Source organism: Fistularia commersonii, chromosome 29, assembly GCF_037954325.1.
Source record: "Fistularia commersonii isolate RoL2024-O1a breed Wild chromosome 29, RoL_Fcom_v1.0, whole genome shotgun sequence".
NCBI classification, from domain to species: domain Eukaryota; kingdom Metazoa; phylum Chordata; class Actinopteri; order Syngnathiformes; family Fistulariidae; genus Fistularia; species Fistularia commersonii.
The window spans coordinates 8,924,106-8,950,438 of record NC_141312.1 but is presented as its reverse complement, the minus strand read 5'-3'; the positions used below and the strand labels follow the sequence as shown (position 1 = coordinate 8,950,438).

General features: G+C 38.2%; 2 protein-coding genes across 6 annotated transcripts in view; one reads left to right on the top strand and one right to left on the bottom strand.

Annotated features, from left to right (window-relative positions):
• The window catches only part of stk10 (serine/threonine kinase 10), a 36,864-nt gene extending 18,239 nt beyond the window's left edge, over positions 1-18,625 (top strand). Inside the window, exons 5-20 of the mRNA XM_086177287.1 lie at positions 1,711-1,783; positions 3,604-3,798; positions 4,135-4,216; positions 6,343-6,474; positions 8,876-9,217; positions 9,366-9,773; positions 12,465-12,589; positions 13,046-13,169; positions 15,087-15,266; positions 15,436-15,528; positions 15,624-15,753; positions 16,000-16,124; positions 16,313-16,501; positions 16,578-16,703; positions 16,814-16,927; positions 17,380-18,625. Coding sequence (XP_086033413.1) covers positions 1,711-1,783; positions 3,604-3,798; positions 4,135-4,216; positions 6,343-6,474; positions 8,876-9,217; positions 9,366-9,773; positions 12,465-12,589; positions 13,046-13,169; positions 15,087-15,266; positions 15,436-15,528; positions 15,624-15,753; positions 16,000-16,124; positions 16,313-16,501; positions 16,578-16,703; positions 16,814-16,927; positions 17,380-17,520 — 2,579 coding nt within the window. The 3' untranslated portion in view covers positions 17,521-18,625. The remainder of the gene's footprint in view (positions 1-1,710; positions 1,784-3,603; positions 3,799-4,134; positions 4,217-6,342; positions 6,475-8,875; positions 9,218-9,365; positions 9,774-12,464; positions 12,590-13,045; positions 13,170-15,086; positions 15,267-15,435; positions 15,529-15,623; positions 15,754-15,999; positions 16,125-16,312; positions 16,502-16,577; positions 16,704-16,813; positions 16,928-17,379) is intronic.
• The window catches only part of sh3pxd2b (SH3 and PX domains 2B), a 57,760-nt gene continuing 32,042 nt past the window's right edge, over positions 616-26,333 (bottom strand). For 2 of the 5 annotated variants that reach the window (XM_086177288.1, XM_086177290.1), the window contains 6 exons: positions 26,231-26,314; positions 25,217-25,334; positions 24,559-24,770; positions 24,200-24,246; positions 23,955-24,080; positions 20,267-23,815 (listed from right to left, as the gene is read on the bottom strand). In XM_086177288.1, coding sequence (XP_086033414.1) covers positions 22,271-23,815; positions 23,955-24,080; positions 24,200-24,246; positions 24,559-24,770; positions 25,217-25,334; positions 26,231-26,314 — 2,132 coding nt within the window. In that variant the 3' untranslated portion in view covers positions 20,267-22,270. Of the gene's footprint in view, positions 881-20,266; positions 23,816-23,954; positions 24,081-24,199; positions 24,247-24,558; positions 24,771-25,216; positions 25,335-26,230; positions 26,315-26,333 lie in introns of those variants that run through there. The other 3 variants (XM_086177291.1, XM_086177292.1, XM_086177289.1) reach the window with 2 other exon arrangements.

Here is a 26,333-nt window from a genome sequence, read left to right as displayed (position 1 = left end):
AAGCGCAGCTTCTCAGGGTTAGGACTCGCTTTCAGGAAGGTCTGGTTGGTTTATTTATGTTTACTTTTGGTGGTATTTTGCCAAATATTTTTGTCATAAGAAGAAAAATAATCAAATACTTTTCTCTGCACACAAACCTCCCCATGCAATCTCTCTTTTAAAAATTTGATAGAGAAAGCAGAAGTCTGTCATAGGTTGGAAACCAAAAATTTACTGCATTACTTTTGCTTACCGTCTCTACTTTCTCCCTTTTTCATTTCTTCCTTTCTTTTTACAGTGTATTACAAAGTGCAATGTTAGCTGGTGTGTCATGAAAGACTGCCAACTTTTTTTTTTCTTTTTTTTTTTTTAGGGTCTGAAATGATGAGTAGAATCATTCAAAAGCTGCTCAGGTTCATAGCCAGGTTAATTCCTTGTAGAACTGGTTGTACCTGCCGTATCTTCACTTTGTAGCCAGTTGTTTTATTCAGTCTTAAGTTATTGATCAAGAATGATGCTTGTTTCATTAAGTTAAATGATGGGTGATTCATCAGTCCCATTTTATCTTTGGGATTTTATTATGAGTCGCTAAATTATTATTATTTTTTTTAGCTCTCTTGTCTTTTGGGAAGAGAGTGTTTCTGTTTCCATTCATTTTCTTCTAAGATAACCTGTTGCGATCTAATGACTGGGAATTGTCTCTTTATACTCATCAAGCAACACACTTACTTCATTTCTCCACATGTATCTTAACGCCATTTCAATTCAAACAAGGAAGCAATTTCGGTCTTTAGGCTTGGCTGAATGCTTCACGTTCTGCGACGATTATGTCGGTATCTTCACATAGCATTGCTTGCTCTGGATGCCTTGAGGACTTTAGTATGTCATGCCAAACAGAATGCTGGAGGGGAAAAAAAAACAAAACACAAAGCATTTTAATTTTTACAGCTTTTTTAAGCGAATGATCCAAAAGAAAAGGGATCAGTGCAGTGCGGGTTGTACTTCCTGTTCAGACAGATGAAATGAAAGCTCCTTGAATCACTGCCTTGTTAGCCTGTTGCTATGAGAAACATGCATTCAGTATTTAATGGCCTGCTGATTTATTATAGCCCGTAAACATTTATTTTGATAATATTTACAGTAAAGGGATCATATGAAAACTTGTTTGCCCTACTCCGGCATTCTGTGGTTCATACCCATGTTGCTTGGGGAATAAATGAGTAAATCTGAGCTATTCTTTATTTTTTCATTTGATTTTTGTCTTACTATTCACACTTATCAACTGAACGGTGTTCAATAAATATGTAATATTATTCTTAATGTAACCAGATTTTTAAATACCTTCAGGATACAAACATGTAATCTTTCATCTGATTTGTACAGTTACCACAGAAGTAGTATTTATTGTCTTTGTGGGACACAAACATTCTTTTTCCAATGTTCAAGATTTAAGTTGTCCAAATGATATGTTTACCCGGAAAATGGAGGACATTTGGGCTGTCTGCAAGACAGTTACTCACATCCCATAATAGAACATGCCAGTTTGTAATTGAGGCGGTTAGTCTGCCTCCTTGATTAAAATCCCCCAAGCCTCTGTAAAACACTTGTCAGCTCTTAGTGGGCCTCTTGAAATACAGTCAGCCACTAAGAAATGTTCTCAGTCAAAGAAAAAGTGATGCTTCTTGCAGTTATCTAACATCATCCTTCTTTTTCCCCCTCTACGTATTGCAGCTGATTTCGGCGTGTCTGCAAAAAACACCAAAACGCTGCAAAGAAGAGATTCATTTATTGGTACGCCTTACTGGTGAGTGAAGCAAAGGCTATTTAGGATAGAACCTTGGGGAAGATTATAGGGGACATTTCAGTTTTAGGATATTGAAAATATTGTGTTTTCTATCTCTCAATTTTTGTAAAGTTTCCTTTTGTCATAGTGGATGAAAGACTGCAAATCATATGATCAATTATCAACTGCAATTGATGCTGAAATAGTAAAAAAAAAAAGAAACACTTGTTTTTGCCTCTTTCTTTTTAAAAGTGGAAAATTAACCATTTACTTAATTATGGTATGTAATTGTAATTTCATTGAATGCAGGCTTCTGAATCAAATGCAACTGAAATCATATTTTGGCACACATTTCAACATTTTTATTTATAGTTGATAGTTTGCTGTCCATATAACCTAGGAGAACCAGCTGTAATCTTTATTTATTTGAGCTGTTTTTTTTGGATTGACAAATAAATGCGATCCATTACCCACAACATCTCCAACCCATCAGGCTTGAAAAAGCAGGATATTGTGCACACACTCCTGCCCACGACTCGATACCTCAGCTCACAGTTTTAATCCTCCATTGTTGCCACAACAGCCCGGGTTCTCTCCTCTCTACCTGAACAAATTGGACATGTGAGAGTAGTACTGTGAACCTTCTCCAGAGTTCTCTCTCTTTCATGTGAATTTAGTTAACCATTGTCTTGTACAGGTTCAACAGCCATCAGAAAAAAAACAAAAAACCCTCCCTGCTCAATAAAAACATGGACATACCTTAATGTTGCATAATATTTGGAGAGCATGACTGACAGGTTTAGTGTATACCTTTGCCTTGAAATAGCTGGTTGAAGTCTATGTGCAAGGTACATGTGAGTGTGACTTTGCACCCGGTTACCGCAAATCAGAGGCCAGAATAGTGCTTGCATTAAAAAAAAAAAATCTGCATTTTTTTTGAGCAGGCATAAGGGTGGCAACAGAAGTGTTTTTCATGTTCACACAAGTGGAGATGTATGTGTCTGTTAATGTTTAGTACATGTTAACACCCCGTCATACTTTTGGGCAGTGTGTTCAATGTCAGTGTTTCCCAACCTTTTTTGAGCCACGGCACATATTTTACATTAGAAAAATCACACGGCACACCACCAAATAAATATGTCATAAACAGTTTTTAACAAATTAGAATGAAACCATAGCCTCAATTTACTTAGTGTGAAATCTAATATATCTAATATCTGTAGATTCGTCAAGTTGCAATCAAATTTCCCACTTATGTGCAACTTTTCCAGAACACTTTTTTCAATGTCTGAAGACATGTCATCAATATGTCTGAAAATGGTATTATTTGAGAGAACTCTGGCTATTTCTTTATCAACGCCAGAGCCGAACATTTCTTCTACAATGATTTTGCCGGCAGGTAGTATTAATGCTTTGCTACAATGTGTGGCTGTTTGGATTTAGATATGAGTTCAGCAACTTTGTAGCAAGCTTTCACTGCTTTCTCACTCGTCTTGGTAGTTTTCAACAATGCTGCCTGTTTGTTTACGCAGATACAAGTACTCTTTATTTTAAAAATGTATCACGCAAAGCGTCACTAATCACTCTGATACACAGATGCACAGGTTAATTCACTACCCATTGCCATCGAATGGGCATGCTACCCATAGACATAGGAAGACACATTATTTGCGTTGGATAAATAATTTTCAGACCAATCAGGTGAAAGTGGGCATTTTTCCGCGGCACACCTAATGATCTCTCACGGCACACTAATGTGGTTGGGAAACACTGTTCTATGTGACAACAGGATGGCATCACTCTCTACAATGACCGCACCTCTTTGGCTCTCGTTCTCTCAGGATGGCCCCGGAGGTGGTTATGTGCGAGACTATGAAAGATGCACCATATGACTACAAGGCTGATATCTGGTCTCTTGGAATCACTCTGATCGAACTTGCGCAGATTGAACCCCCCCATCATGAGCTCAACCCCATGAGGGTGCTGTTGAAAATTGCCAAGTCAGACCCTCCCACTCTGGAGCAGTCATACAAATGGTGAGAACTAATACAGAAGTGTATCAGCAATCGATGCAGTTCATTCCTTATACCTGAGCTTTATTTGGACAACAGGAGAGACTGAACAATGACTTTTGATAACTCAATTTGAATCAGTGGCATACAACTTTGTTGCAGATGCAGAAATAATATAGTAGAGAAATGAGCATACTCATTCCTGTTTTTGCAGGCGGGCGGATAAATGCTTTCTTGTGTTGTCGCTGTTCTTCCTGACCCTCACCCTCCCACCCCAACTACACACACTCACACACACACACACACACACGTATTCTCCCTTCATTCACTTTAATTTTTTATATAAAACTTTGTTGTTAGGTCACAAGACTTTAAAGATTTCCTTCGGAGATCCTTGGATAAAAACCCAGCGACCCGCCCGACTGCAGCACAACTCCTGGAGGTAAAACCCCCCGAAGAAATATTTTCACCCGTAAACACTAAGGAACATTTTCCTTGCTCTGTGCTTATCATGCAAACCCACCTATGGGGGACTTTTAGTGGGATCTATTGCAGGAAGTGAGTGGTCACAGCTATGAATAAGGAGTGTAAACAGTGTAGAAAAAACAAGTCAGCATAGGATAAAAGAAAATGTAACAAAATAAGGGGCACCTCAAATATTTAATCAACATGCAGATCTGTACTAAGTGTTAAAAGGTCCCCAAAAAGCAGGAAAGGGGAAGACTGAAAATGGCATGGGTTTAAGTGCAAGAGCACTATCTGTTAGAATTTAGAGCCATGGCTTCCTGTCAGCATCCCACAATTTAGGGAATGCCTTCTATTTATTTATATTTCTGCTTACATCCAGTCAGATGTCTGGATCCACCTTAACTTCACTACCCCCCGCCCAATTACAGAGGGGCAGTAATGAAATTCCCGTACCATGGCCCGCTGAGAATTTTGTGTGTGTGTGTGTGTGTGTGTGTGTTGAAAGGGGAGAGAAGAAGGGTGCGGCCTGGTTTTTGGTGCCATGCTGGAAGTTATAGATGTTTATCATGCCCTCTACTTGCATAGCATTTACTCCAGACAGCTGTGCAATGATGAAGTTAAAAAATCTTTGCAATCACATTCCAGTGACATGAAATTATCTCAGCAACAGATGACAAATGTTGAGTCCCACTTGGGTTTTATGAAACATATTGTTGTGGAAAATTTGACTTAGTGTGGTAAATGAACAAGAAAAAAAAAAGATAAATGATTGAGTCTGAAATACATGAACGCGGTGTAATTGTATCAGAGGATAAGAAAGCTTCCAAAATGTTTATGGCACATTGTTTTCCAAAAGCAACGGTTGTCATTTTTGCTCTTTCCTTTGTGTTCTGTCTGTTCTCTATGTGTAACTGTTTGGAATGTATACAAAACATGACACACTATCAGTTACTGTGGTTGTGTGGCTGGCGGGAGACCATCTGGATGACTCCTGCTCATTATGCTGAACATAAATACTCCCACCATGTACTTCTTGAGATGCTTGGCATTTAGCTCATAGATGTTTTTTTCTTCTTTTTTCTAAATTTTTTTTTAAGCAGAATAATCAATACTTTCTCATATTGATGCTCAGTCTGTCCTTTTCCCATTAGTGGGGAAAAAAAAGCTATAAATATATATTATTTACTGAATCACCAAGTATTCAGTATTGAGTTACTACTCCGCTACAAGAAAATAGAAGAGACTTCACTTCTGCACTGGTATTATTGTCAAAAGTCAAGTCAGTTTTATCTTTGAAGCAGAAATGACATGCCTCCACCCAATCGTACCCAGACACCTTGACTGGGAACTTTTTATAAACTAAAACCTACAAAAAAGGTCTTTGCAGAGTTAGGGTGATTAGGGAAAAAATGCCAAATATTTTTTCAGAAGAATGTATGTGTATGCACGTATCTTTCATTCTCGCTCACTCTTTCTACATGTAATTGAGGTGTCCAATTAGATTACACAGCAGTGTATAACTTTTTTTTAATCACTGTTTAATGAAGCTTTTTAATTTCTTGATACCTTATATACTTATATACCTGGATGACACAAGCATGTTTGGTTTACTAATTGATATCATGAAACTACTGGTTGAATATGAGATTAATAAAATTCCAATGCAGAAACCCTAAACAATTCCAACCATTCCTGGTTCAATTCCAGTGGATGACCGGGGTCTTTCCATGTGGAGTTTGCATGTTCTCCTCGTGCCTGCATGGGTTTTGCCCTAAATTATCTGGTTTTCTCCTGCAGGATAAAAAATGCAGTAGGTAAATTGAAGGCTGTCAGTTTTCCAAAGGTATTATTGATAGAGTGAATATTTCATCTCTATCTGAGAGCCTGTGATTGATGGGAATTACCTTCATCAAAACCTGCCTTTCAGTCGGTGTAGCTGAATTGTTTTTTTGGACCTGATTTTAAACCTAAAAAGGAATTTTATTGTTGGACAAATGACATACATTTTTTTGAACATTCATTTCATTCTGGGATTTGTAAAGAATTTGTATTGATAGGAATTTAATTTGGTGTTTTTTCTTTTTTTCTTTGCACCCACAGCACTGCTTTGTGAGCACGGTCTCTTCAAACCGACCGCTCAGGGAGTTAGTGGCTGAGGCCAAGGCAGAGGTGATGGAGGAAATAGAGGACAATAGAGAGGAAGGAGAGGAGGACGACACCATGGAACTTACGGTGATACAACATTCTAATCATGTTTATGTGTCTCTCCAATTTCTTCATGCTTTTCTTCAGAAAAGGGGCAATTGGCAGGTCTATGGTCTTTTATCATTTTTTCTAGAAAGGCCCCTTCGGTTTTAATTGATAAACTAAAATACCCTGTACTTGAAGTTAAAGTCCATTACCATGATCACAGATAAACTTGGATATACCTATGTATGCACTTACGAAAAGCTGACATGTTCTTTCTAAAGTGGCAACATCCTGTTCTTTTGAAGTCTATGTTTATTTTCTCGTTTTAGCAGCCGTTCTTGATAAACACGGTCTTCCTGCCAAAAAGGGGCCACTGAGGCCATTCATAAATCCACAAAGGGCACGGAATTAGAAAGTGACATAACATGAGGGTGCCGTTTGCCGCCCCGAACACAAACACCGGAACAGTCTCAGAAACACTGGCATTCGCCTGCTATGTGGTTAAATTTAGGCGCTGCTTTCTGGCCTTGCTCTGGTTGAAAATGATTTGAGGTCATACATTGTTCTGTTGCTGTACTGTGACCTTCAAGTAAACACCAGGTCTCCTGTGCTCAAGTAGCCTGTGACTGAATGAGGGTCCTGGAAATCTTCCTTCTAACAGGAAGCTTTTTATATTTTTCCACGGTGATGAATGTTTGCTCACTTTCCCCTTCCGTGCCCCATGTCAACATGAGTGTGATGGCCTCCTAAATTATCGAGGTACAGGACTTGGGTCTTGTATAGTGAAAAGTCATGCATACTTGAAATATAATTCATGATAGGTGGTAAATATTTGTTTTACATGCTATTTATGCTGGTGATACTTTAGTGCATCACGTTATGCTGCTGAATGAAGCCACTGTTTTTTTTATTTAAAAAAAGTTTTTGTGGAATGAATCTTGAACTGGGTTCCTTACACAGTTAGGTAGTTACAGTAAGTTTGTCGAGTATTTACAGAAAACCTTCAAAAGGAAAGTGAACATCTCTAAATCCTCCAGTGTTTTACAGCACCTCTAATCCAATACTCCTCAGATTTGATCTGATTTAGGTTCTTTTCTCATCTCTTCCTGAAGAAGCACACAACACATATTTTTAAAACCAGGCCAAGTCCATTCTTCTACAGTTTATCACATTTGACATCATGTTTAGCCAGAAAAAAAACATACAAATAAAAAAACTTGTTCTTTGTCATTATCACAAAGCTGCCCGTTGAGCTTATGTGTTTCAGAAGATAACATGGATTATTTTAGGATTATTATGGAGTATTTTAGGTTGTAGAAGTGCTCACTTTGGAGATTAGATGTGCGATCCTCATATATAACACACTCTCTACCAGAATTACGGTCTTACTTAAAATCCAATATATATTCAGACCTGGTGTCAAGCCAACGTGAAAAAAGGCCCTAATTGCTACTTCTTTGTTAATTGCTTCTTTTTTTTTTTTTTTACAAAGACAGATGTGGTTCGTTTCACATCCCTGCTAAAGTCATAAAGACATGTACCAGATCTGATTAAATGAAATACAGTAAAAACCGCTACTTAAAGTAAAAAAAAAATCTTTAAAATGCCTTTTCATCTACCCTATCTATTAATGTCAACAGCCAGCATTCAACAGTAACTGCTTTTTTCCTTTTTATGTAATAAAAAAAGAAAGCCAAGTCAGATGTTATTTATAAGGTGGCAAATTACAACGCAGTTATCTTGCAACAACCCTATTGTTCCCCCATGAGGAAGCACTTGGTGACAGTGGCAAGGAAAATATGACTTTTACTGAGTAGAAAACTTGGACAGATCTGATCCTAATGTTGGTGGCCTTCTGTCCAGACCAGTTTGGGTAGAAAGAGAGAGAGCAAGTAAGAATGTGGGACAGAGAGAAAGGAAGTGTGTCTTAGAGACAGAGTGGGTTTTGAGAGTTGGGCACGACAGGCACAAATAATCCCTGACTAAACAGTAAAGCTGACAGTTACATGGTAATTTCTGAAATGATACAATCATAGCTTTAATATTCATAAAAGAAATAGCAATGGCTGATATCTGCCAAGACAGCTGCAGGAGCAAAAAAAGATAAATAAATGCCTGGATTGTACTTTTCTGGGATGCACAAATGTTAAGTGGTAGATTTGATCGAAAATTTTGGGTGAAATTATTATTTCTTTTATATGTCGACATTAAAATCAGATGAGGGAGTGACAACCACCACAAAAGGATAGCAGCTAAAACCCCCCAAATCTTCTACCTATTTTGTTTAAATAAAGCTTCATAAAATAAAGTGTGCATACGGTCTTGAATGCTTATTACTTATATTCTCTTAGCTTGCTTTGAGTAAGAATCTTTGAGCATTTTCATCTCACCAATGCAATAAAACCATGTTTTTCTCTTTGCACTGCTTCCTCTTCCTCCTCAGTCCCCCAGCAAGGAGCCATGCCAAACCAGTCAGACCAGTTTGGAGGGAGACCCATCTCCAGACACCTCAAGTCCCACCACACCCTCCTCACCCACCCCAATACCTTTACCCAGGAGAAGGACTGGTCCAACAGAGGAGCAGCCAGACCCAGTTGTGGGGGTTCCCACCCCACTTCCACGGCAGAATTGCGCCCCAAAAGAATTGGTCGACTGCGAAGAAAAACTTTCTGACGAAGGTGCAATGGAGTCTGAGAAATATGAAAGCGAAGCCTCAACCAAGACTTCATGCTCCGACTCTGGAATTGAAGATGGCAAGAGCACGCCCACATCCGAGGAAGAGAAGGTACCCCTTTTTTGACTCTGCTTTTGTTGGATACAACTATTTATTAATGTGATTTAAGCGGTTAACATTTATGTGGATATTACCAACCGGTATTTCAAGATTTTTTTTTTTTTTTTTTCATATGATCAGCCATGTAATTGATTTTCAGATCACTGTGGAGTCTCTAGAGATAGAACAGCCGTCAACTCTCCCGGAATCGAACGAATCGCAGGAAAAGATTGTGATTATCAGAGAGTCGACTGACTCAAAGGTGACCAAGACGGACGGAGCTCAAGATGGAGGCGGTTTTATCGCTAACCCAGAGTTAGCAACTCCAAGACGCAGACGGGGTGTTACACTAACGCCATCATCCCAAGCAGCTTCTCCACAATGTGGGCAAAATGGAAGTCCAGCCACAGGAACCACAGAGTGGCAAGCAAATGGTGGAACCATGGAGGCCACCTCGCCCTATATCAATGGAAGGATCATCAACAAACGGCATTCTTCTTCAGGCAGTGTGATTTCTGATAATTTGGACATGTCAAGCAACAGGGAGAGCATGTCTATATCTGCAAGGGTGAGTAAACACAATATTTTGACTTTGTTTCACCAAGTGGGTCTAGTGAGCTGTTAGACCTGGGGTCGGTGAATATCCTCGAGGTCAAAACCAAAAATCCCATACAAGTGTTGACATACAGTGCATTCTTTTGATATGAACATTTCTAAAAATTTATTTCAGTATCAGTCAGTTTTTATGTCTGGCAAAGCAAATGGCAGCTTTCTTTCTTACTGAGAAAGATTTAACCAATATGTTTGAATTTGCACAAGGAATGAAGAAAAAAACATGTATATATTTAGAGTATCTCTTTGGAAAAAGGCATTCAGAGGTATCTAAATAAACCTAGTTTATTGCATCATGATATTTATTTTGAAAAGGCTGCCTCATATTATTATTTATATTGCTTGAATATCCCCTCGGTCCTTTTTAGTTCAGTGACAAGTAGGATGATGAAATTGTTTTTCCACAACGACCCATGGAAACAGGGAGGATGAAGAAATTCTGAGCGATCGCTGTTATGCTCACTCTCAGCAGAGGTTCTCTTGATGGTGTTGTTGAGAAGTCTCAGTGTAAAGGCTCCTCAGAGGCAGCCCATGGTGTCTTCAGGAAAACCCCTCCTTGGAAAAACCGTTTCTCAGCTACCACCGAGGAACTGAACGTGCACTGTGTCGTGTTTTGGGGTGTTAACCAACCGAAACAGAGGACGGCCTGTTCCTCACCAGGCTTTGCCCAGCACATTCAACTCAGGGCACAGAACTAAATGATAGTTATGCTTCAAAGCCTTATAGAGATATTAAAGTGATTTATTCCCCTTAATTGATAAGGGTTTTTATTTGCAAGAAGTAATAAAATTAATATAATGCATGAAATGGCATAATTTCGAACTCCAGAGGGAACGTGTTTTATCATTAGACAGCAGGACTTTATGAGGCAAAATATGCAACATGTTCCATTCATCATGGCCAATGTGACCTTTGTGTGGGCACAGTTCTGTATTCACCACTGTGAATCGGACTTTCTGTGCAGCTCATTGTCACCCAGCTGCTTCTGGGGGCTTATGGACTGAGCATGATTCAAATCCTATTGACCACACGTGGAGTCTTGTCCATTTTCAGTCGCGCGTTAACATTTTTCTAGAACAGATCATTCAGCAGGCTATCGCAGTCCGTATGAATGGATCATCTTTGCTGCAGGACATGGAGGCGTACTTTGCTACTTTGCAATTCCATTCCGTATCGGTGCGATGCATTTATGTCTTTGTGTATATGATAATTTATTGCGCACAGTTTAGCGCACCCATGTATACAGACTGGTACACTACTGGATAAACAACTCAAGTTTATCTGTGAGCATTGAAGAATTATACAGCAGTGTTGTGAACTGCTTTTGACAGGAACTGTGCATCCGTGCACACAAGCACAAAAGTCAACCGATTTATTGCGTTGTTGTTATATAGTCTGTGGAGGAAAGAGTTCCCTGTTGTATCTTGTACTTTGTTGATAGTGATGCAATGGTGTGTTTTTCTTTTTCTCAATGCTCTGTTCAACTTGCATGTACTCTTCAAAAGACAAACAAAAGCCATCAATGTTTTTAAACTTTTGAATAGATTCTAAAAATCTTCAGCTGCATTTTCTACCAATCTTTAAACTTTTTTTTTTTAACCACACATTTAATGTTTTTTTCTCTCTGGCCAACATTTTCATTGATCATTGCATTTAAGCCATTGTCTAATATTAACATTATCTAAAATGAATCTGATCTAAAATTTATTTATCTTAGTATAAATAATATACACAGTTTAATCATTGATTTGGAAAACTGCAAAAATAAAATAAATAAAATATACTTTTATAGAATAGTTTTTGAACCGTCATACATCTACCACACTTTCTGTAGACATCAAGTCAACTATCTCATCCATAATATTTTGTTTTATCATCAGAATCAATGTAATTTTATTTTTTATTTCAAACAATGATATTACATCGATAAAGTAACTGTGACGGGATATTAAAGCAAATGATATAATCATTGACATTTCCCTGTCATTTTACTAAGAAAAAAATTATCATATCTTTAACCTAGAAGAGGCATGGGGTGGTGTTTTCATTGTAAATGAAATATATTTATTGATCATAAATAAAATATATTTATTGGTTCTGCAAATACCGCCAATTGAATAAAGTTAAAATGGAAATGTAGCCAGTTAGTTCCTGCATTACAGTATATAACACTGTAACTTGATGTGCCTCTTAACTGCAATTAATTGTGCTGATTTTATGGCTGTTGATGTTTTGTTCATAGCAAAACAAATAGTCTTTGGTGTTACCGAGTGCAAATCAGGCTTCTTTTTCGGTTCTAGTTGTAGAAAGTTATATGTTTACACAGATTATATATGCAAACATATATTCAGCATACTGCGACATTGTTTTTTCACACATACTTCCAACGTAGTGTCAAGTTGCTTGTCGCTGATTGACAGACCTAATTTTCTGAAGCCTTTTTTCAGCTCTACATCTGAAGCACTCTAAAGCACTTTTTTTTCTCTCAAACTACTCAAGTGAATTCTTTGAAGAGTTTCTTTTTTTTATGTCCAAATTAAGTACTCTCAAACAAATACTTTTTACAAGACTCACTCCTGATATATATATATTTTTTAAATGAATTGATTAATTAATTTTTTTTTTTTTTTTTTTGTCTGGCCCTCAGGACTACTCGCGTAAGACCCTTAAGAGGACGAGAAAATTTGTCATTGACGGTGTGGAGGTGAGTGTGACCACATCGAAGATCATCAAGGATGATGAGAAGAAGGACGAGGAGATGCGATTCCTCAGGTTTGTGGGCGATTCTCTCTCTCTCTCTCTTTGGAGGGCTTTTTCCAACGTGCTGCCTTTTTTTATATTTCATTTTCCTCCTCAGGGTACATTTATCTGTTTTTGATTTCAACAAACAGGGCTGATGCACTAAAGAGACTGTTGATTTTCAGTTACCAATTGTTTGTTACACATATTATTTCAGGGTCTGCTCTTTATTTATTCATACAAATTCTATTTTAAAATGATCAGCCCCCATTAGATAACCGATTCAACATTGTAACATTAATTACTAATTAAGTACTTACATAAGTCGTGAGTTACCCCCTACCGTTTCATTACAATAAAATCTCAAATGCATCTTTTACACCATCTAGTGGCAGGAACAAGCAAGTTCATTAGTGACGTCAGAGGCAGGCAGAACCATCCAGCCATGGCCGCATATAAATGATGATGATGGCATGTGTGTGATTTTAGGCGCCAGGAGCTGCGTGACCTGCGTTTACTGCAGAAGGAAGAGCAACGTGGCCAAGCTGTTCTCAATGCCAAACTGGAGACACAGAGGGAACAAATGCAGAGGCGTTTCGACCAGGAGCTGAATGTAAGTAAGCAGCCAAACACACAAATTCACAACAAAAAATCCCACTAAAACCTTTGCATTATAACATAAGCATGCTCTGTATTAATTTGCTCATTTTTTATGCAGTCTAATACTTGAGAGAAACTGGTTAGGCCTCTACAAAATATATTTCAGATAGATCCTGATGTCAGTATCTATATATAAAAAAAAAAAAAAAAAGTATCTCTTTTCAAAGGTTACAAGATTATCTCAAGACCTTGAGTGGTTTATGAGAGTATTTGTTCTATTCAAAAAAACAGTAATCTGTGAAAGAGAAACTGCAATATTCAGGGAATTAATCTGCCCAACAAGGTCATGTTGTCTTAGGGAGGGAAAAAAAGATAATTTTTGATAACAATAGTCCCCCTTCCACTGAAATCCTTGGAATGATAATCACCTGGAATTCATTTTCCTGGGGTAAAGAATCCCTGGTAATCTCCATGGTCTGCTTTGCCACCATATCTCAAAAGTTAGGGGAATTCATTCAAATTGGGCTGGTGGTGTCTGGGGAAGTAGCAAAAGTAACTGCGTCTATCATATACTCGGCGGTTCCATATCGCCGATTCAAAGTCCCCCTGAATATCTTAATCCTGCCATCCTTCCATTTTACGCACCTTCCATTCTTCTGCTTCAATTTTTAGACAAAAAAAGCAAGAGTCTGTTGAAATGAAATTAGCTTGCAGCTGCGCTTTAACATGTGGAAAATAATTCCTCCCCTCAAAGAAGGGGTAATTTACAGAAAAACAAGGTTTTGATCAAATATGTGTATTTATTTTGTCAGAATCAATTTAATTTTCAAACTGTAATATGACCTCTGACAGCACCTGGTGTAACATCAAGTCAGTCGTCACTGCTGGGAAAGTAACACGGCAGGCATTATTGAGACAGATAGTTGTATCAAACTAAACTTGAAAGAGTGGATCTTCTGAACAAAAAGTGTGTTGCTGTTATATTTAAAGTCATCTGAGATTGAAAAATTTAGATACATAAATTGGATGAGTTAGAGACCTAGAAAAAGCATACAACAGGCTGCTGAGAGAGGAACTCTGGTATTGTATGAGGAAAGCTGGAGTGGCAGATAAGTATGTTAGACGGGTGCAGGACACGTATGCTTGCTGTGAGTGTGACAGGGAAGTTCAACGTGTAGTTGGGACTTCATCAGGGATCAGCTCTGAGCACCTTCTTGTTAGCAGTGGTGATGGACAGGCTGACAGATGAAATTAGACAGGAATCTCCATGGAGCATGATTCATGATACATTGTGATCTTTAGTGAGAGCAGGGAACAGGTTGAGGAAAATCTAGAGAGTTGGAAGTATGCTCTGGAAAGGAGAGGAATAAAGGTCAGTTGCAGCAGGACACAGTATGTGTGTGAATGAGAGGAACCCTGGGTGGAGCGGTGAGGCTGCAGGGAGCGGAGATCAAGAAGTTGGAGAATTTCAAATACTTGGGGTCAACAGTCCAGAGCAATGGAGAGTGTGGATAACAGGTAAAGAAATGGGTTCGAGCAGGTTTGAATGGCTGGAGAAAAGTGTCAGGGGTACTATGCGATACGAGTGAAAGGAAAGGTGTACAAGACAGTGGTGAGGCCAGTGATGCTGTATGGTTTAGAAACAGCTGGAGGTCGCTGAGATGAAGATGTTGAGATTCTCTTTGGGAGTGATGAGGATCGGGATTGAGTCTTTCGGAGGACCACCACGTGTTAAGATGTGGTACAGAGAATGGGATTAGACGTAGAAGGTCGATTTGCTATGGCGACCTCTGAAGGGAAAAGCTCAGGGAGGAGGAGGAGGATAAATTGGATATGTTAAATTGGAGGTTAACAAGGATATCATAATTTATGTCAGTCTCCTGGGTCAAAAAGCTGCCTATTATAATAATAATTATTATTCCTCCACCAGGCCAAGAAGAAACATTATGATGTGGAGCTGGAGAACCTGGAGAAGCACCAGAAGCAGACCATTGAGAAAATGGAAACCGACCATAATGTTAAACTCAAAGATGAGTCAAAACGCATTAAATCAGAGCAGGAACGTAACTACTACAAGTTTCAGGAACAGCTCAAACACAAAAAAAAGGAGGTATGTAGCAAGAAATCCCTTACTTAAGTTCATGATATAAAGTGTGTGCATGTGTGTGATGATTTGGTAAACACCCTTAAAGTTTCAGTGGGAGCTTGAGTCTTTGGCCTAAATTCCGATAATCAATGTGCAATCATTGTTACCTGTAAAAATGTAAATTTTCTTTTAGGTCAAACAATCTGTTGACAAACTGCCAAGAAGTCAACGTAAAGACACCTTGAAGCTGAAGATGGTTTCTTTCCAAGAAATAAAGATAAAGGAGGTGAGTGTCTTTGTTTTATTGATCCTGGATGATCAGCAAAATGCATTTATCTCCTCCTTCCACATTTTCACTCTCTATCCCTCTGTGTGATTTAGGAGGAGTCCTTTCTGGCAGCTCAAAAGAACCACCTGGATACCATGCTGAAGAAAATAATCTCCAACAATAAGAGGGAAATAGTGGACACAGAGAGAAATTTCCTGAACAAAAAGCAGCACCTGATCAGAGGTACCGTGTCCACCGGGCAGTAAAACTACTATTCTAGGATGAGGTTATTCAAGGTGGTCTCTCGTCAGATATAGCCGAGATCTTTAAAAGGTTGATGTTTAGCTCACATTTAGTGTGGTTTATCTAGATTGAGTTATTTAAACTCAGTCGGAAATTACTCACGAAAAGAAAAACTACTGCACGATGCTTGTTGAATATATATTCACCACGCATATGGTTTTGCATGAACCCCCCCTCCTTGATCAGAGCGCGAAGCCACAATATGGGACATGGAGGAGAAGAACCTTCATGAGCGACACCAGCTACTCAAACAGCAGCTGAAAGACCAGTACTTCCTCCAGAGGCATCAGCTCCTCAAGAAACACGAAATGGTAAACGGGTGATTACGATCCTATTGAATAATGTCCGCCCACCATCAATCTCAGTATGTTTACTTTCCACCCTGTTAAATATATCAGAAGATTGCATGAGGATGTAATTATCTGAAGGATCAACCTATTTGGGGAATTACATGGACAGAATTTTTGTTTTTTTCTTATATTTTCTGTTGATTCTATAGGAGCTGGAACAGATGCAGTGCTACAACCAGCGGATGATTGAGATAATGAAAGGCCGGCACCAGCAGGAGAAGAGCAGGCTGCCTAAGATCCAGCGCAGCGAGGCCAAAACCCGCATGGCTATGTTTAAGAAAAGCCTCCGGATCAATTCAACAGGCAGCGTGTCAGAGGACAGAGAGAAGATAAAACAGGTATACGGGAAGGAAAGCTTCTCGCCGTACAAATAGGTTACTCGGGCTTTAACTTATCGTGGCCGCCTGTCTTCAGTTCTCTCAGCAGGAGGAGAAGAAACAGAAGACGGAGAGGCTCCATCAGCAGCAGAAACACGAGAACCAGATGCGAGTAATGGTCGGTCAGTGCGAAAGCAACATCCGAGAGCTGCAGCAGCTGCAGGTGATTTTTATTTTTATTTTATTTTTTTTCTGTGCGTTTCCTCTTCGTGTCTAGCATCAGTTTCACATAAGAGCAGGCTTGTATTATTACAAGTAATAAATGTGTTTCAGAATGAAAAATGCCACCTCTTGGTTGAGAATGAGACCCAGAGGCTGAAGCATCTGGATGAAACGCACAACCAGCAGCTGAAGAACTGGAGGGATAAGCTGAAACCTAGGAAAAAGGTAGATTTACTGACTCAAAGTTTATGTCGGGAAACAGGGATAAGGTCTTTGCTGTTCAATGGGGTGGGAGGTGCATCCTTCTATCACAGTAAATATTCTGATGGTGGAGGTGTGACCTGAAATTGTCAGGAACACGCTTTAAGGCTATAGCAGTGACGTTTGATGGACAAACCATTTCCTCTTTGGTGAACTGGAGCTTTTTTGTGAAAGTCAATTTTGGCTGACTAGCTTCGTCAAGTGTAATTGTTAAATGTTTAACAACACAGATTTTCAAAAAAAAAAAAAAAAATCCTTCCATTATAGTTCCCTATTATTAAAACAGGAATGTTAGATAAATAGTCTTACTTTTATATACCATTGAATACATTTGCATGACTGCAAAAGTCCATTCATTTCACAAGGGTTTCAAATCTAAAATGTAATTTCCATCTCGTCTCCTTCATCACTGCTAGGATCTTGAAGATGAACTAGACCAGAAGAAAAGGGAGCAGGAGACTTTCTTCAGGATGAGTGAGACAGCGGATTGCCCAAACCCTAGTTCTCCCAACAAACTCTCCAAGTTTGTTCCTTATCCGGATTCTTCTACCACGTAAAACATAAAACAACAGGTGCAGTTTCCCCCCGAAGCACCCCCGTAGGCATTGGTTTTAATTTGCTTTTCCAGCAATAGTAGTATTACGTTCCTTTAACGTTAAAAAATATATTTATGTTTTAACCCATGTTCTCTGGATTTTCTTTACTAGGAAACTACGTATTTGATAGATTTAAATCCTGTGTTTTCCCGTTGCTTGACCCAACTGCATCTGCTTCCCTGCAATGTTTGGAATCCTTTGTATTGTACAGGTCTGCTCTTCAGTGCTCACCGTTGAAATATGATGATAAGTGGTGATCCTTATTGTGGAAGAAATGTGTTGTTTTCTTAAGTGACAAATGAATCTATTACTTTTGCATATAGGGGATGGATGAATGTTTGAATGCCAGTGACTAAGCACTTTTTGTTTATCCCAAATTGACAGTGCCTTTGTTCAAATGTAATGACTAAAACCAATTTTGGGGGGAAATTTCCTCCATTCCTTGGCTAAGTAACTAGTTTATCCTTACGGCTGCCATTCTGCCTTTTATTTATTTTTTGCAACTAACTAATAACGTAAAGTAAGGATGAAGCTTCATCACTGTTAATATATTTTTATAAAACCAAAATTGATTGGGAAGAAGGATGCGCTTTAGTTTGTATCTTGTTTGAACAGGGGGATTTGGCTTACGACCAAATTAATCTGAATTAAATGATTTATTTTAAATACATATTTAGGAATGGATTTTAACAGACAAGGGAAGTTATTTTTCACAAAACTATTTTCGTTTTTTTGTTAGATTTTACTGTAAAAATCAGGCACACTGGATAGGAACTGTCAGCCAAAGCAAAATACTGTACAATGAAGTGAAACAAGTATTACGTGTAAAATTTCTGCAGTAAATTCACTGTATGCAAATAACCAAAGTGCAATATTACTTGTGCGTCTTTTGTGAGCTTGAATGGGGTTTTTTTTCCTTCAACTTTGCACTGAGAGGGGTCATAATATGAAGTTTATTTCCAGAGTGCCTGATGGTTCATTTATCTTTAAAATGTTGTATTTAGATGAAAGTATATAAATAAAATTAAAATTAAAGAACAAATGCAACAAACTGATTACATTAAAAGTCAGCAGTCATTTTCTGGTCATTATGATTTGGTCTTGGAACACAGCTCTTGGTATAATTTACAATGGAGTGAAAATACTTAAGTCTGCTACATGAACACTAGGTCTTGAATTTTTTTGTGTTTTTAACAGTTTGGCCTGCCGGTGTATGTTGAATAAGGTGAGCAATCAGGTATTGTCTTTCCCTCTCAAAGTCTGCCAAAATGATTCAAGTTAATTAAAAAACAAATGAATAATTGAATAAAAACTACATAAATAAAAAAAAAACAAAAAAACATGTCATCCATGTCAACAGGCCATCCAATTAAATGGCTCCCTATGACTTCTGTTCTGCCTCACGATTCACAATATTTATATTGTGGGTTTTGAGTGTGAATGAAACTGTATCACAAAGAACCACTGCTGTAAATATCTAATAAATACAGATTTTCTAATAATAACAATAACGTAGATTCATTTTTTCCACACATTATAACAAGTTCATAAAGAGCTCATACTAGAAGCTAGTTCCCATCCAGCAGAAACTAAAACTCTGTCTATAAACTTCCTTAAGAAGGTCTTTGTATTTAAAGCGTATTTACCTTTAAGAATGTCAATGTAGACTGTTTGGTCATTAATAAAGACTAAATGAGACCATATAAAAAGTAAATGGGAAAAAAAAAATGTGGGTAATTTTTTGATATGGATTACCTCTTTTTTAGTAAATTTGTGAACACATAAAATAATATAGAAATGAATCTGCTCTTTTGATATAAATGATGCAGTCCATAGAGTATATATCACCAATTTGCATAATGCTTTTCAGCATGCAACACATTGCCGGTGTTTACTTATCTCATCCCTGAAGAATCATGTGACATCAGCTGCCCACGAACCACCCGGGGGCTTTCCGGTGCCAACGACCAGCTCGGTCGTTGGCCGGTTGAATAGCTATGAGCTTATTTGGAGCCACTGGTTTTGCTAGACTTTGTGAGTTATTGTATGACCAAACTGTTAAAACAGGATTAGTTAACAGGTCAATGGGTATGGGTGGTCATGACTGTAATTTTTCTGGCAGGTTCCTCAGATTGGGCGAGGTCATGCGGTAATATGCGTCATGAGACACACACCATATTTGTATTTTTAATGGTTATTGGTGCACAGCTTTCCTGTCCGAACCTTGTGGAACGCACTTAAGAGAGTCTGAATATTCAAAGTTTTCATAAAACACTGGAAGCAATACATTTTGTAAATTTTGTTCTGTGGACAATTGCAATATTTTGTCGAAAGTTGTAAATAGCTTTATAGAAATGGAATTTACTCTTTGCTGAGTTTTAGGCCCTTAGTTTAAAGTAAACTACCGGTAATATTGGTTACTGGTGACATTAAACACTAAACTTACAGAAATGTTAAATAAAAGCTAAAAACTACACCTGACAACCTAAGGGCAACGAGGGGCTCATTATGAGCAACCAGTAAGATGACAGATATAATTGATAAAATTAGACTTTGGAATAATTTAGAAATAAGCTGTAATTTATACAATAATAAAGCAAAAACTATATTCAAATCTTGTATTTGTAACTTAACAAACGAAAGCCTTTCTACCAGTACAATGTACTCTCAAATTCTGAAATTCCTCTGAACAGTAAGACAGCAGACCTGAAAAATCAAATGTTTATTTATGGGAGTATAAAAAAAGGAAAACTGATTAACATAAAAAACAAAAAACAGAAACAAAATACCAAATAAGTAAATACAATTTTAAAATTATGACACCATCAATACAAGCAATTTACCCTTGCACTGCATCCGAGCTCCCAAAGACTCATGATGAACATTATGATTAATCTTTTAGACATCACCTTTGTATCATGCACGTTACCTTGTAAACAGCTTTAGAAAGGATGATATGCACATCAAAAAGGTTATATGCAAAATTATCCATCTAAGATCAATTTTTTTTTTGTTTGTTTTTTTTTTTTTTTTCATTTTTCTTTTAAGGACAGAAAGCACATTTATATTTTATTTCGAACAAGGTTGATTATTCCTCCTGGCTTGGAAAAATTACAATTCAATGACCTTGGAATTACTGTTCGGTTTCAAGCCTTATTCCCATGTAATGTAGCAGAACAAATTTGTTTTAACTGCTTAAAATTGAATTCAATGTCAAGTCTTTGATAAATAGTTGAAAAGAAAAAAAGGTGATGAAATACTATAGCGACTAGAAGCAGAACAGAATGTTATAAGCTTTTAGCCTTGTCTGATTTCTAGAAACAAATATATTGTTTTTCATATTTTTGTCCAAATCTTAACAGGTAATTTTACTGACTCCACTCACATTTCTGATTCCTTTTCAAATCCCAAACATCAGTCTATTTAATTTCTTTGCGGCCCAATCTCAATTTCATCCCTTCATTAGAATAGCTTGAAAGAGGTAATAAATGGACCACCAAAGAAAGTGACAAGATATGCCTATTAAATCTACAATATAAGAAAAAATATTTTGGTACAATGACCATGCTTGAGGCCAGTCAAGCATTATGTAAAATATCATTTAGTATAATGGTAATTTGCTATTAGTCAAACACCAGTTCGGTGCTCTACCCTAACAGTCTGTACACTCAGAATACTGTAAAGAATTGCACAAATTGTGGATCTCTAGATTCCTCAGACCTGGTCAGACATGTGACCAAGGACACAACTGTACTCACATTTCAAAAATCTTTTTTTTTTTGCGTGCTACATATAATTGAAGAAAAAGTGTAAAATGTTAACAGAGTGCTTCTTCTCACTTTCTCTTTTCTGATGCTTTAGAAACATTGCAAGAAAAAAACATCAAACATAGCAAGCAAAAGCCAAAATCAATCATCTACTTCTATCTGCATGTGCAAACCGTCTCCGTATCTCATTCAGAATAAGTGTAAAAAGTATAACGGTGACATCAATTATGCTGTCAGAAATAAGGACCCCACTATCAAAATATAAAAAAATGAAAAAGAATATGTATGTTTCAAGTGCAATACACACTGCATCTACTTGGCAAAGACAACTCTTGTAGCAATTTTGCTACAAGCATTTAAAGCCGAGTTGTAGTCATTCCCTGACTAATGTGATTATGCAGTATTTCTTTTTTGTCCACTGCTGGAGAAACCCTGAGAGGGTTTAAATATCCAAAGTCCCCTTTGAATGGTGTTTTTTTTTTTTTTTTTCAGGTGACAAGAAGGGCTTTGTGTAATATTGCATATGGCATATTAAACACTTTGCATATAATATCTAGGCACTGTATATCATAGAAGGCATGGGTGTAGATACATTTAGTGCTGCTCTGCCTGAGAGCCTAGGTAATTGAAAGACTAATGCAGGCTGCTCATGACAATGAAAGCAAGTAACTTTGTAGCAGTAACGTTGTAACAGAGATTTTATGAAAACAAGTCCAAATATGTTAAAAAAGAAAAAAACAGGTAAACATCACAAGATCAAACTGGATCATGTTATTGCTGGTTCCATTTATAAATGTCAAAAAGTAACCAAAACATGTTTCAATTACCAAAAAAAGTACCTATAAATAAAATTAAAAACAAAATATGCTAACTAGCAACAAAGAAATAATTTTGTTCCTATTATTCTTCATCCAAATAACAATGATTGGCAGAATTTGAACACTCTATGGTTTCTTGCTCAAGTAATTTGAGGGGATCCAGCCCTCAACCTCTGCTCCTAAATTTTTACAGAACCACCATCCGCTGCTGTTTTTCTCAAGCACCTCAAACAGTGTACCCACCTTGAAGCTGGTTGTTTGGTCATCCCCCTCAAAGTCTGCCACAGCTAGATACAGCTCATCTTTGCTGGACTCCTTAAGTAAAGGTGGCAGTTTGTCTTTCGGTGGACCCGGCTTCTCACCCTTCACCTGGGGCTTTGGGGGAATCGAGACTTTATTAATCTTGGAATCTTCTTTTTCTTTGTTGGCATGTGTCTGAGGGAACCCTTTGGGCTTAGGGGGAGGGGGTCTGCTGAGTTGGGAGGGTCCGGGCTTTGGAATATCCTGGACTTCTTTTGGAGCAGGTGGAGGTTTGAGATCAGTTGGGCTGGATGGCTCAGTCTTCTTTGGAGGAGGGGGTCTCCTTGGAGCCATGGCTGGAGGTCTCTGAGGGGGTTCTTTGTGAGGAGGCAACATTGGCTTTCCAGAAGGCAATGCATTCTCCTGGCCATGACCATTCATTTGTTTTGGTGAAGGGTTTGGTTCGTCACTCAGCTTGCCATTATTGAGAGGTGGGATATGGGCAGGTGGGGACCTCGGAGGTGAACTTGGGAGGGAGCTGTTCACTGCTACTGAGGATTCGTTCTGATGGTTTCCATTTGTCGACACCGAACCGACATCGGCAGGTTTTGAGGGCCTCAGCTTGCTTCTTAGATTAGTTATATCAAGTCTGTCCTCAGCTGGGGGATCTGGCTTTGCACCAGGAACCGGTTTGGGTCGGATTACTGGTTTGGGTTTCATAAATGCAGCAGCACCGGCAATCTCTGGTTTCTCCTCTGAAACATCTGACTTGGGTTTGGGCGGCTGTTTAGGCACTGGCTTTAGATTAAATTTTTTCACTTCTTTAGCAGAGACCTTATGACCACATTCAAGACCCATCTCATTGCGGAGATGAAGGGCTTTGCTCTTATCCTCTTTTTTTGGCTCTGGTGGTTTGTCGGATTTGAAAGGTGCTGCCTTAGGTGTTGCCATTGGCATAATGACCCCTGGAGCTGGAGGTTTTGGGGGTAAGGGCTTGGAAGTATCTATCCTTTGTTTCTCTGTGACTTCAAATTCAAAGCTCTTATTAATAGATTCCCTTCGAGGGGGTAAAGCCGGTTTCTCCTCAACTGGGGGGGCAAGCGGGGCCGGAGGTAGTGGCCCTGAGAAGGCAGACGCCCCTTTGTTGGCACTGGTCTTCCAATCTCTTAGCTTTGGGCGGGTACATGATTCAAGGGCTGGGGTTGGCTCATCTGGTAAAGGCTTGGTCCAGCTGTCATCTGTGCTAGGAGCATGAGAAGAACCACCATCTTCTAGTTTCAGTTTCTCCATTTCATTAGCCAAAGGGGCAAGGAAGTTAGGCCGCACAGCATTGCTTGTCTTCTTGTATTTGTCAATAAATGTAGCAGGAGCCCACCCTTCTTTGTCATCTATCTGTATGTACCACCAACCACTTCCGTTCTTTTCTATCACCTGGTGGGTTCAGAAGTTTTAAAGACAAATTAACAGTAATAATTGCATCAAACATATCACAAAATCGATTGCCAAAACAGTCAATGAGAAAGTACAATTCACTGTTTTTATAAAAAAACTTTGAGGATCATTCATTTACCTCAACTTTGACTCCTGCCTGAAAGCTAATTCCATCAGGAATGGTGGTCTGGAAGTCAGCTATGGTATAGAACTCTTCTTCAACCTGCGGAGGAATGGGTGGCTTTGGTAGGTTTGTACCACGTGGCTGTGGATTAAAGAGGAACATGTCAAGTTTAGGTCCAAGTATAATCTTTTGATAAGAAAAGCACTTTTTTTCAATATAAAAAATTCCTCATGGTGACAGATAAGAGTGTGGTGTCTTACAATGGTCAGATCTCTGCGAGGGGGGGGTCTCTGTCTCAATCCTACTTCTGTGGAGGTGAAAAAAATAACACAAAAACATCAAATATTCAAGAGTCACCTTTTCACATCTGGTACAGGAAATGGTCACAATGTGAATTAATATGCCCAATAAGATATTTTCGATGGTGTCTTAAGACTGTAGTCTAAATCAAACCCCTATGCTTAACAGTTCATTTATTTGTACATACCGGTAATTGCTTTTTTAAATAAAATGTAAAAGTTCGTGTCAGAAACACCAACGTTGCTGTATTATGGCATACTGAAAGTAAAATAATTGCGTTAGAATCAAAACAATAATGACTTTTCTGAATTCCACTTACTGCTTTTATTGTTATCAGAGAAAAATGAGAGTCTGTTTTCTTTCTGACTGTCCCGGTTCTCCCGGCCCATGTTGTTTTGCTGGCTCTGTTTGGGAAAGCCATCCAGGTCATTCGTGCTGGCATGTGTTGCCACGCCTGCAGATTGCTTCTGGCTTTGCATATCGGCCTTCTTCAGATAGGAAGCCGGGGCCCAGCCCTCGCGGCCCTGATATCTTGTCAGGAAAGAAATTAACAATGAGGTGACTTCACAAAACTTAACACAATTCTTAAAGAAAAGTGCAATACCTGTGCATAGCTATTATTCGGCTAAATATCGATCTTCTTGCCATGTTCTTTGTGTTCCGAGATGTCTTAGGGCAATTTATATTTCTTTTGAATGACGATATCTTTTTTTAAAATTATCTCCATTTAATATTCAATAAATTGAGAACATGTTCTGACAGTTTACTGTAGATTTGCATTGAATGGAGTTAATCAAAACAATCAAATATGCAGAGCAATGATCTAATCTGTGTCTACACAAGCAGTATTTTACATACACAATGATGAACAAATAGTCAAATCATATGGGGCCGAAATCTGAAAACTTGAAAAAAATTGTAGCACAGCCGCTATTAATGGCTTCAGGAGACCATCACGATTGGTTACAGTGGGCTACCTGATCTTCCACCATCCCTCCAAGTTCTTTTGGATCACTTCCACAACCATGCCCCTCTCCAGGTCAATCTCGTCCTGGTCACGTGCCGAGTATGGGTAAATCACTGAATACTTCTCTTCTAAATTAAGAACAATGGTAGTACACCATTTGAGAGAATAAGTCAGTCATAGATTCTCAATGAGAAGAGCATATTAGAGAGTGAGTTTGGGGGGCATAACACAAATTGGTTAAAGCTGAGATCTGTAACACTTCAATTAAAGCAGAGGCAAGAAAAAAACAAAACAAAATAAAAAGACATATTTTTTGTTGGTGTTCAGAAGAACTTGAGAAACTGGGTAAGAAATGTGAATAAAAATCATTTTTTTAACTACTATGGTTAAAGTAGACATGTTCTAGTTGAAACAAATCCCCAATAATGAATACAGAATTCCATTTAGCTCTATTATTTTACTGTTTTTTTTTTTATTTTTTTTTGGTGAAAAATTTTGGACATTTAGCGCAACCCTCTTACTCTATAATTTACAGATTACATCCTGTACTTGCTCAGGAGCTTTTGGCCGACTTACTGATAAAAGGAGGGCAAGGCTTGAGCAGCAACTTGAGGAGTGAAAAAATACACATATGTGCAACACAAGACATGTCATCCACAGATGTTTACCACAAACATGACAAACTTGTTATTCTAAAAGTTAGTACTACTATATAAATGCAGCTTTTTTTATTTTCTATTTTGCATTTAACTGTTATTTAAAATGGTTGTTTTTTTAATACCAGTTATTACCAGATATTGCTTGTCGGATTAATCTTCTTTCTTATTCAAGAAACTATCTGACTTGTAAGAAAGACAAATGTACAATTTACATAACATGCAAGGGGTTCATTAACATGCTTGGGTCACTAATGAAACACACGACATGACATGCATTCATCTGGACAAACATGCATACAATTCTATATGAATGTTTTTAGAACACACATTGAGAATAGGGGGGAGAAGAAAGGCGTGCGCTCCACCTTGCCCAAAGCCTGTGCTGAATAGATCCCCTAAAGTTCTGCGACGACCCATATGCCTTGGCAATGACCAGAATCTTGGTGGCACTGACATCCCAGCACAGTA